Source organism: Etheostoma cragini, chromosome 7 (assembly GCF_013103735.1).
Source record: "Etheostoma cragini isolate CJK2018 chromosome 7, CSU_Ecrag_1.0, whole genome shotgun sequence".
Taxonomy (NCBI): Eukaryota; Metazoa; Chordata; class Actinopteri; order Perciformes; family Percidae; genus Etheostoma; species Etheostoma cragini.
The window spans coordinates 19,522,676-19,534,855 of record NC_048413.1 but is presented as its reverse complement, the minus strand read 5'-3'; the positions used below and the strand labels follow the sequence as shown (position 1 = coordinate 19,534,855).

The 12,180-nt window shown below is 38.5% G+C and overlaps 1 protein-coding gene across 15 annotated transcripts in view; it reads right to left on the bottom strand.

The window, feature by feature from the left end:
* cacna1db (calcium channel, voltage-dependent, L type, alpha 1D subunit, b) overlaps positions 1-12,180 on the bottom strand; it is a 72,438-nt gene that overhangs the window by 39,577 nt on the left and 20,681 nt on the right. For all 15 annotated transcript variants that reach the window (XM_034876836.1, XM_034876841.1, XM_034876844.1 and 12 more), the window contains exons 4-6: positions 2,633-2,772; positions 1,776-1,918; positions 500-652 (exon numbers count right to left, since the gene is read on the bottom strand). In XM_034876836.1, coding sequence (XP_034732727.1) covers positions 500-652; positions 1,776-1,918; positions 2,633-2,772 — 436 coding nt within the window. The remainder of the gene's footprint in view (positions 1-499; positions 653-1,775; positions 1,919-2,632; positions 2,773-12,180) is intronic.

Here is a 12,180-nt window from a genome sequence, read left to right as displayed (position 1 = left end):
AAGCATTGTGTACCTGCTCCCGCCTGCCTCCGTCTCTCTGCGTTTGGGTCCTCACCGCACACCCCCCACAACAGGTACCTACATGTTTGTGTACTGTGTGTGTGTGTGTGTGTGTGTGTGTGTGTGTGTACATTATGTGCATGTTTTAATCACTCTATCTTTACTTCTTGAATAATTCTGCCATGTTGGAAGCGGCAGTAAAGGTCAAGCGTGTTTACATAATAGCCAGATATTAGTCATTTAATCACTGGATTTAATACACCATCTGTTGTTCTGTCCTGTTTTCAGAAGCTTGCCACCATTCACATACAAGGTACATTTGTTCATTCATTAATCTGGGAATAAATCCTGTTTCTATCCTAAGAAGAGATGTACATATGAATGTTTGTTCATAATGTAGCTTGGATGTGGGACTCAGGGGGGGAATCAGACAGAATGATAACAAATTCAAATTGAACATAAAAGTAGAAACTATAACTATAGATAGGCACTATGATACCTGTTTGTTTCACGTAGCATGTGGCATGCATTTTGCCAATGAAGAGCTCCAAGCCGATGATGGCGTAGATGATAATAACAAAGAGGACCAGCAGAGCAATGTGAAGCAGGGGAACCATGGCTTTAATAATGGAGTTTAAAACCACCTGTAAACCTGCAGACACACACAAAAGCCCAGGTTAGAGGGAACATAGACAGAAATATCGATTGGGTTTCCCAAATTTTAGCTGAGTAAAGCAGCACAAATTAGATTACTAAACAGACCTTAAATATGTGTTTGTGTCAGCAAGAAATGACATTTCTGCTCAAGGTTGAATGATCTCTTAAATGTTCTCCTGCTCAAATGTGTACATTAAAGCAGGAGAAGAATACAAGTAATATATCACAAGACCAGAATACTTCACTTGAAATGACATTGGGTGCTGATATACTGTAGATATATTTGTACAGCTGCACTTTCTTATGGCTCTTTGTAGTTTTGTTTATTTGAGGCTAAGAAGTACTTGCACTTACTACTTGTTGTCTGGAGTTTTTACCTTTAAGGCTGAAGGCACTTAATTAGAAGTCGCTTTGGATAAAAGTGTCAGCTAAACGCAATGTTTTCCTTATTCAGTCAACAGCCTTGCAATAATTTCTCAACTCTTACTGCAGAACATTATCTATACCTCTCAAAGCCTCAAGATATCTCTGAATAGGCAAAAAAGCTATCAAACTGGCCTCTGCGGTATCAGCAAACAATATCACAGCTTAATTAAACTGCACATTTTGTCCATCAACGACAAATGTTCCACCAGAATAAAACTTCTCAGCTCAGTTAATCTTTCCCAGAGGTTCTTTTCACAGTGAGACAGGTGGATTATCCATTGCTATGGCAACTCAAAGAATGCAGACACGTTAGTACAACATTATGTAAGGTCAAATATGACCTGAACAGAAATTATAAAGCAAGCGCTATCTCCTAGGGGATAAAGGAATCGGGCAGAACAGTAGGGATTAAGCTGATGTTATCTTTGCAGAAAGGGAAGTTTACAATTTCGTTATAATACAAACTGTACTTGATTGACAGCTATCTCACTCTCTTGTTATCAACACTGCACCTTTATTTACAGTGTATTTTATTGCTGTTATTAGTACTGTTCCAACAGTACACAGTGAGTTTTGGTGACATGGCCCCTTTTAAAATGTCTCATATCTTGCAGTAGGCAGACTTGAGTCTTGACTTGAAATTGTTTAAAACCTTAAGCTTAAGACCAAAAAATAGCCCCGAGTTAACTCACTAGGAACTCCAGAGACAAGGCGAAGGGGTCGTAGCACGCGAAAGGCTCGGAGGGCCTTGACATCAAACCCCCCAGGTTTGCCCCCAGACTGGCCGCCAGAGTCAGCGTCCTTGGTTATCATCTCTAGAACAACACTGAACAACCTGATGGCAAGAAGAAAGGGAAAGGGAGGCGGAGGTTTGAGGATAAAGGAGAAGAGAGCAGTGATAAAGCTGTCATGAAAACAGAGCAAAAAACATGAAAGCAAGAGACAGAAAGTAAAAAACAAAGCTATGGGCACCCAGATAGCTCAGTTGGTAGAGCGGGACGCCCATACATAGAGGTTAACTCCTCGACGCAGCCGGCCCGGGTTCGAATCCAGCCTGCGGCCCTTTGCTGCATGTCACTCCCCCTCTCTCTCCCCTTTATAACTTCAGCTGTCCTGTCCATTAAAGGCCTAAAATGCCCCAAAAAATAATCTAAAAAAAAAACAAAAAAACAAAGCCACATGTCCTCTTCGTACCCGTCTTTGTGTATGTACAGTACCTTTGTGTGTTCATATATACATGCTCTATGTGCGTGTCCTTTAGGTCTGTGCATATTTACCTTTAGTTTTTCACACCTCATCATAGTTCACATCAAAGTCCTACTGGGGCCAGGTGGTCTACTGATAAACAATCACTCTTAACAAGGCCATGTGTGTGTACTGTACATGTGTATGCCTATGTGTGCATGTGCTGAAACATTATTGCCATCCTGCTACTGAATGATAAACAGCTAAATGTGAGTTAGGATCCTTGTGCCATCCATATATATGTGTGTGTGTGTGTGTTTATGCCTTTTTGCACATACATATTATGTGCTACCTATGAACTCACCCCACTATGACGATGACAAAGTCCAGCATGTTCCAGCCGTTTCTGACGTAGGAGTTTTGGTGCATGACCAGGCCGTAGGCAATAATCTTCAAAAATGTTTCTATTGTGAAAATGATTAGGAAGGCATATTCTACTGTTTCCTGTATAGAGAGAGGGAGAAAATAAAAGAAAGAGAAAAGTTTAGCCATCTAACTTTACCAAAGAAATTCACTGTGGGCCAAATAATGTGCACAGGGTTGCCAAAATAAGAAGCAAGTAGGCAAACAGGTATGAAATACAAATAAAACATGGTAATTTAACAGTTGGCAACCGGTTCCTTTTTTTGTTAAAGCGAACAGAAGAGTATTTGACATAACTTTGATTACATTCACAGCCTCCTGCTGAATAAGTCAAATCTGGTCTCCAACAAAGTGTCAAAAAAATGTCCAAGAATGCATTGCGGTTGAAAAGCTTTGCTTTACAATATCCACATGTTCAATGTTGATCTAATCATGTGGCAAAAACCTAAATTGAACATAAAACATAAGCGTGGTACTATCAAGAAATGTTGCCTATGAGATTTGATTCGCTTCTCACCACATGAAGACATACTGACTGGAATATTGAAATCTACAAGGTTTTCATTCGGCAGCAGCATGGTGAAACATTACAACGTTGGAAGTGATATATTTTACATAAGGAATTATTACGTTTTGAATTAAAAGAACTGGGAACTTAAAATGAGCAGTGATTACCAAAGAAACTCATCAGATCTCACACTATTGTCATAGTAGTTTGATTGACAGATGATCTGTTGGAAATGTAGAGCACAAAACATCAAAGCAATGATACACAATAAAGATGTTGCCAATAATATATATTTCAGGGCCAAAAAAACCTCACCTAAGAGACAAAAACTCTTCAGTCATAGTGTAAGTCCTGCTGCATCATCAGCATGTTACCATGGAAACACTGTGTCCACACACATATTTCTCACCTCCATTTTCTTTCTCTCTCACAGAAATACCTTGCACTTTCCTACATATGAATCCCCCCCCTCTCTCTCTCCCACACAAACTCCCTCTCTTTCTCTCTGTGTACGTCTCTCTCTCGGTCTCCCACAATTTAAAAGATTAGTGAGTTGCCAGGTTTTAAGGCCCATTGAGCTGAGCACTTCTCTTGTTGATTTTAAGGCCACAAACACAAAAGGCACACAGACTCAAACAGACACATTCATGCCCACTGTAAGACACTGACGACAGCAGTAACACACACAGTAACACTTTATAATAACAGTCATTAACAGATGGTAAATTGATAGTTAATTAATCTTCTGTACATGCACACATACGTATACACATATATAGTACGTATGTGTATATATACTGTATATGTGTGTCTATATGTGTATATACAGTATATATGCTACAGTACTGTGCAAACGTCTTAGGCAGGTATGAAAAAATGCTGCAAATTAAGAATGCTTTCAAAAGTAGAAGTGTTAATGGTTATTTTCATCAATTAACAAAATGCAATGAATGAACAGAAGAGGAATCTAAATCAAATCAATATTAGGTGTGACCACCCTTTGCCTTCAGGACAGCATTAATTCTTCACTTGCACAAAGTTTATGAAGGAACTCGGCAGGTAGGTTGTTCCAAACATCTTGGAGAACTAGCCACAGATCTTCCTCAAATCCTTCTGTCTCTTGTAATGTAACCCCAGACACATTCAATGATGTTAAATGGTTTCTTAAAGGCTTAAATGTTAAAGACAAACTTTTTTTAAATATTACTCAATACCTAATATAGTATAAAGGGATATAATGTGTGTAACAATAAATTGTGAATTTACAGCAGTACTTATATTATTAATTATAATTGAATTGCTTGTTAACAGTAAAGAAGCGTTTGCTAACGGTTAAATGAATGAATGATTAACTAAAAATTAATTAACTATCCGTTCACCATCTATTAATGATGGTTATTGTAAAATGTTACCGTAGTACACACACTTCTGAAAGGCAGCAAGCCAACCATACAAACAGTTTCACACAGGGATTATATTGCTCCTGGCAACGGCGACAGTTAGGATGTGTAAATAAATAGCAGCCACTGTAAAAGAACAAAACACAGCTACCACTAGTTTGTTTTTGCAAGTTTTATCTCCATAACTACTCGACAAGTGGTAGAGCAATCATATACCAATCGGAAAGGTGCTTCCATCCCTGGCCCTGTCAAAGTGCCCTTGGATAAGACACTGAACCCCGAATTAATCATTTATTATTGCATGCAGTCAAATGTAGACATTAGAATGCATTTTCTTTTAAGACAGCCACTAACTTTCATTTATTTCCAAAAAGTACAAAAAACAATTCGCTCTGTAATCCATAACAATGAACATCACTGTTATGGACACAACAGTACATACATTTTCAACCATGCAAGCGCCATGGCTCTAGAGAAAATATTGGTCCACAACTTTAGTCCAGAGATTTTGTACAGACATTCGTGGTCCCCAGAGCATTAATCCTACTGACTTTGGCGATCATCTGACTATTTATCTAGCATCACCATGATGTTAAAATTTGTCTGGGGTTTTGAACTTATTTACTCATAAACCTAAATTACTAGGCCTCACAGCTGTAAAACAGCAGTAATGCAGTTGAAGTTCAAACTGATTTAAAAAGCACTGACTGCAAAACAATTATAACAGCAAACCTACTGTGATGAATTATACAATTCAAACACGAGCCTGGGATTAGATTTTAGTACGGTGCATCCCTTCTTTTAAGGTAGGAAAAACACATTCACAAATTTGAAACATTTCAGCATGGTTTGCAAAATATTCAGTAATGCAGTACTGTAAAAGTTTCCTGAGTCTTGGTAAATAGACCAACATATGCAAAATCATTTCTATGGTTCTTTCATACTGCAAAATTTATATTTTTCATTTATATTCTGTGCTTTGTGACTGATTTTGGTGCTGTAACACTGTGATTTCCCATTTTTCTTGGGATCAATAAACATCTATCTATCTATCTATCTATCTATCTATCTATCTTCAGATGTAGAACTCAACTTTCATGTAAATATATTTTTCTACAATGGTCATGTCTTTGTCTGTTGGCTCCCAATTGGTAACTGGTCTAATCTGAGTGGTGGGCCATCACAGTAACTGGGTGATGACCTGTTAAGGTCAACAAGCGACACGACGTAGAGCTGTTTAACACTGATAAGAGCCTCTGAAGCAAACATAAACACACACACCTGCCTCCATCCAATCTAACATTCTTCTTCCATCCCATGTTGTTTACATAGGTCTGAAACGTCCACTCCTCTGCTAAGTAAACAGCTGACAAAGTGTGTGCGTATTTGTGTGTATCTGTCTGTGTGGAGTTCAGTCAACTTTAGGTTGTGACCCGGGAGTAAAGCTTATAATCAACGTGGTTGTGTCTGAAGAATAGAGATTACTGCAGGACAATGGAGACAACAAATTGAGCGCTCACATGATTTTAAATACTGAATTAATACACACAGACACACAAACACACGCAAATACACACACGCAATTAAAAAAATGCCCACGGAAGAATAAGCAATTACATGAACACACATCTAAATTGTCAGGTGTTCAAAAACTACAGAGATAACATGAAATACATTTATTTAGGTGCCAGTTTAAATGCTGCTTTTACTACGTCAAGATAGTGTGTTGGCCTGCATATCATTTATTCATTCATTATATTATTCATTATATCCTTATTTGCAGCTTAAGGTGTACTGTAATGTTTTTAATTGGATTTTTCAACTGATTGTTAAAAAGTTAGATCAAGCAATGCTTATTCTCTGGTTTTTTAAGATATACTTTGTACTTGATTAATGGCTACATGAAAAAGTTTAAAAATCTGTAGACCAGACTGAGTTTAATTTCCCGCACATTTACAATCAGCAGACCCTCCTAAATACACCACTTTATCTACTGTTAGTCCACTCTATTCCTAGGTGGTCTCTATCTATATAAATGCAGGTTAAACTGACAAACAAAGTGATTTGTTTGTCCGTAACACAATGAATCATGGAGACAAAAACTAGAGCAGCACACAGCGGTTTTCTGGGGGCAGGTGCATATGTGAAACGCTGTTAATGAAAACAAAACACTTCCTAGCCCCAGTTCAAATTGAAAACTTTCCGGTGAGAGGACTGGATTATGGCTTGACTAATAAGCTGCCGCAGAAAGAGTTGTAATTACTGTGGTTAGCTCAACCTGGGTTATTTTAGTTTTAACTAAGTAATTTTAACATTCTGCAGATTTGTGTGAGCTGACGAGTGTTAGCGATCGGATCAGAAGAGAATTTAGCGGTGAAGTTATCAGATGAGAGTAAATACACAGCGTATCAAAAATAATTCATCCGAGACTTAAATGTACGAGTTTGCCTCTGGTTGTCAGTACAAAGGGAGAGAGAAGAGGAGGGCGTTTTTTTGGCTTTCAGAAAAAGAGAGTGCAGGAAGGGAGGCCATGTGTGCCGACTGCCATCTGCTGTAGGTAATACACTGACTATGGATATGTACCAGATACAACCCTACTTCTCATTATCTAAACTATCCCTTTAAGTATGAATGCATACATAATTACTGTTTCAGTCCTGCAATTTGTCTTATTCAGCAACTAAATGGAGACCTATCAGAAACTCATTTTGCACTTAAACCCATAGTTCCGTTTTTGGCTGTAATGCTGTCATGTAATCCCCTCATCCCTGCAGGGTACAGGAGTGGATTTAGTATAGGCAGAAAAGTAAGTCTTTGCCGTATTACAAACCCCATGATAGCTTTAATACACATGGCATGCTGTTACATAATAAATATTAAATCCCTTTTATTTCTCACATCCCCAGAGGGTTTCTGCATAGAGAGTATAGGTGAGTAACATGTGGTGCTGTGTGACAGAATAATTGGGGGGTTAAGTGCTGACCAAGAGGTAAACAGAGAGAGACATCCGAACCCTGTAAACCCTAGTCTTTAGACAACCCTTTGTTCTGTTGGAACTGGGGAGGAAACTGGGAAACACAACACCCATATTGGTATTCTGAAGAGCTAGAGAGTCGTTGTGTTTGGTTCGGTTTTACGTAAGCCGCATCCTAAAAGGATGAATGAGGTTAAAAGGTATAGGTTAGAACTGTTCATGTTTCCCACGTCTAAGGGAAGTCATCTATACTAGTGCATCATGGTAATCTCCCTCAGTGTTTGTGATACAGCTGTGATAGGAATATAGTTGCCATGGAAATCAGGCTTGTTTCTTGTGTGGGCAGAGAATGAGACTTGAAGTTGAAATATTTAAGACAACTGCCTGTGGTGCAGCATACCTGGTCAGATTAAAACATGTTTTTGGGTTTACCTTGATTGACATAATGCTCGCCCAGCAACAGCTTGGCTCAGGTTCCACCCATGTTGCCTAAATTTGGTTTTACTGGCTTTAGTAACTTAACACATGGCAGTGAGGGGTGTTGTGTGAGTGGTAAAAGAATAGGCCTAAATGAAGTCTTGTAAGAAAACAATGAAAAATTGAATGAACACCATACGAACACTGTACGTGCATGTTCTTCTAGTTAATTACCAATGGCTACATTTGTAGTGAAGGCAGGTAGGAGGATGTGAAGTGTCTATTTGTCCTCCATTCCCTTAGACTTGAACTTAAGATATCTTTACTTACCACAGCACAACATAGGCCCAGGCCCACAAAGCAGAGAGAAATTGAAGCAGCTTAATTGATTTAAGGAGGAGCAGTGCATCCTGTAAGCTCCCAAATCCCCTCTTTTGGGACCTGGACAAGAAATGTGGGTGGACGAAGCCAAGAGAGCTCACAATCTCTGTACAGAGGACAAACAAAATAACCCAGATGATGTTTTCGGATACACAGAGAACGTGGAGCATGTTTTTAGTCAGGAGGAGTCAATAACTGTATGGTTTGGGTTAAAAAACAAACAGTTGTGCTGTTAATATCAATAGATCAAGGGAACTGAGACATGCCAATAAGCCTTATCCTCCCTATCATCAACGTTTTATTGATCAACCTATTAGCCTTGCTGGCTAAACCACAATCACCACTTATGAGATTGAGCTGTATAGATGCGGGTCTTTCCTGCACTCAGAAATCACCATGAACCGTTCCCACACTTGAGTGGACAAATGCACAACATGTTGGGCTTACTAAGTCTTACTTCACTTTTTCAACCCAGTTCCCACCGGAAAACATGATCTGGTTTTATCATGCAATAATAAATGTAGTTGTTACTAACTTTCAGTAGTTCAGAGACGAAGCAGGTCACGGTAGCATTTGCTAAATGTTTACAATTTGTGGCCAAGCTGAATCAAAGGGTCTTTTTACAGTCTTAAATCTATATAGTGATCTGCAATCTCAAAGAGCCAGAACACAACGTATTTCTGCTATCCTGCTACTGAGTTTGAAATGTTATATCAGTTAAAGAATTCATGAATCACGCTCATGCAAATCCCCTAAAGGGCAGGTGCTTAACCAAAAGAAGACAACAATGAAAACATCAAAAATGTCAGCACACTGCCCTAAAACATTCTGTATGTTTTCACAACTTTATCAGTTGCCACATAACACCTGAACCATATGCCTTTCATCAGGAGATCTAGCTAACTAAATATAAAATTTAGACTAAATCTATTCTCTGGGTTTCAACTTTGGCTTGGAAAACTGCCCCCAATCATTTGATGAAGAAAAGGATTTAATCAAGTAAATCACAGCAGGGCAGAGAGACAAAAATAAGAGTTGAGTATGAAAACAAGTAAGGACGAGGAACGGATTATGAAACCGCAAACAAAGAGAGATGTGAAGTAAAGGAAGGAGAGTAAACAGAAGATGAAGAAAAAGAAGGAGGCTGACAGTACGAAAGACTATCAGTGTATTGAATTGTTTAAAGACACTAAAAAATGGAAGTCTAAAATAGAGTAATTTATTGTCGATCCGCTCACTGATAATCTGTTTGTGAACTTTAGAGTTACGGCTAAAAGGTGGAAAACACCATATTCCTCCAAAATATTTTGCAGTTGTTTTACTGTAAATTGTAACCTCTCCATTCGGCTGTAATATGACAAGAATGTAATTGTTGTAATTGTGTCCTGCAATAACACAAACTCGCAGCAGTGGTGAGTTGGCTGTACTCTACAAGCACCACATTATGTTGTGTGAATCTTTGCAGTTATACAGACAAGTTCATTTTCTGCACTGTCCCACCACCCCACATGACTACCTAATTAAATATCTCAATGGGATTTTATCTATCTCCTTCAGGGTTAGTTTTTGTTATCTCTTCTAGTAATTTAATATTATTATCCATAATATATTATGGAGAACTAAACTGACAAGCTTCAAATTTAACCTACAGACATGAGAGTGTCTTCCTATCTGACTCAACAGGAGATCAAGAGTATTTTCCAAGATGCTGAACTATTCATTAGTGTGAGAGTAAGACTGTGCTTCTTTTTCCTCAATCTCCTTCCTCTATGATCTTGCTCAAATACTGAAACTATACAACACAAAAGGTGCGATCATCAATGGCCTCAGAGATCATCTTACCAAATAACAACATTAAATGAAAGCATGTTAAGTAAGCACTAGAGCAGCTTCAGTCCTTTCTGAGGTGCACAGCCTCTAGGAGAACAACTGAAAAGATCTAAAAAGGTTTATTAGTCTCTCTGCAATGATGGGGAGCCGATAAGTGCTGAACTCTCCATATGAATTATGCAGCATGATTTATATTTCACATAAATACAATATTTGTTTGTGACCACAAACTGCAAATCGATAAAACAAAGTTTTAAATCCTAAATTTACCAGAATCCCTCTAACCAGTTGAACAACATGCAAAGATAGTTCACCAGCTGGGTTTCAGCTTGCTTCAATCCAGATGTATTAGGCCCTCATTTTGTTCATCTCAGTTGCTTTGCTGTTACCCTGAAGAAAGAGAAATCTCTGCCATCCTTACTTCTCCTCCACCCCTTCCCATCAGCCTAAGGTTTAGGTTAGGTTGGGGTTAGGCATGTAGTTGAGATGGTTGAGGTTAGAGCGGGATAGTGCATTATCCTTACAAGCATGGAAGTCCAAACGTGTGTTATTGTGGCTTAAACAGGACCATGAGTCAGGCAAGCTTAAACCACAGATTCACTGAAGCTGAGGAGGGCTGTCACTGTTGATTAAAATGTAAGCACACAGATAAATAAACACACACACACACACACACACACACGCAGAAATGAACACTGTATAATTTGAACAGACGCACACACACTGGTTGGCATTACAAAAGTCTTTGTTCTGCATTAGTTCCTTCTTTGAGCAGCTTAGCAGCAGCGACCACATGAATTACTACACAAGATATAAAATGTATCGGCATCTACAGCAAATAAATATGCCGATATATTGACAAGTAGTGTGATCAACATTAAAATTGAGAATCTAGTTAAACCCCTTAAAATCAAACAACAACAAAAGCTTTTGTTAGTGCTGCAAGGACGTATGATTTAATAGAACCTAAACACTGAAATCAATAAAAATCTGATCGTTCTAGTCAAGGTATAAAGAATATGTATTAATATATCAATATAGCCAGTAGTGCCAAAAGACACAGCGAGGTTGGTCCATACAACCTCTGTACACATTCTACTAGTAAAGATAATAAAATAAAAGAGTTTTATCACAGGATCAGAATTTTACACGTCACTGCGTAAAGTACGTTCTCCTAGTAAAATGGCTAAACCTTAATCTGTTAAAAAAATCTAAATGAAGTGAGTGCCTGAAGTCAAAAGGCAAGCTGGTAGCTGTACAATCAAAAAGTGATGTTCTTCAGATGGCTCCTATACTGATTTACTTCTGTCTGATAACTCATGCACACTTTGATTTCAGTACTGTATACAACACAACATATAACTTGTGTTATGTAACGTGTGTGTGTGTGTGTCTGTGTGTGTGTGCATGCGTGCATATGGCCCAGCAAAACCATCTAGTCACACATACACACACACACACACACACACGGGTCACTCAATGTCACTACCCACATTGGCAATAACACAAGCTGACATAACACTCAATGCTGTGTTTGTGTGTGTGTGAGAGAGAGAGAGAGAGAGAGAGAGAGAGAGAGATAGAGAGAGAGAGAAAGAGAGAAAGAGAGAGAGTGACTGAGTCATATGATGTAAATAGGAAGTTGCTTTTATTAAGAACGTTTTTCAACAAAACTTTATTCATATTTATCCATGAACCAGTTTTTTAGGCATTATTAAATCCTACAGCACCTTAAATTACCTACTAGTAAAGACCAGGGGATTGTCTGCTCTGCTCAGAACTCTACAAAGACTACTCTTTCCACTCATGAGGAGCAAAAGGTAGAGAAAGAGCAAGTAGGATAATGTAGGCTCCTCACCAACCCACCAATACATGATTCCAGCTTTTACACTCAGGAAAACAGATCTACACTCACCGGCCACTTTATTAGGTACACCTGTCCAACTGCTCGTTAACACTTAATTTCTAAGCAGCCAATC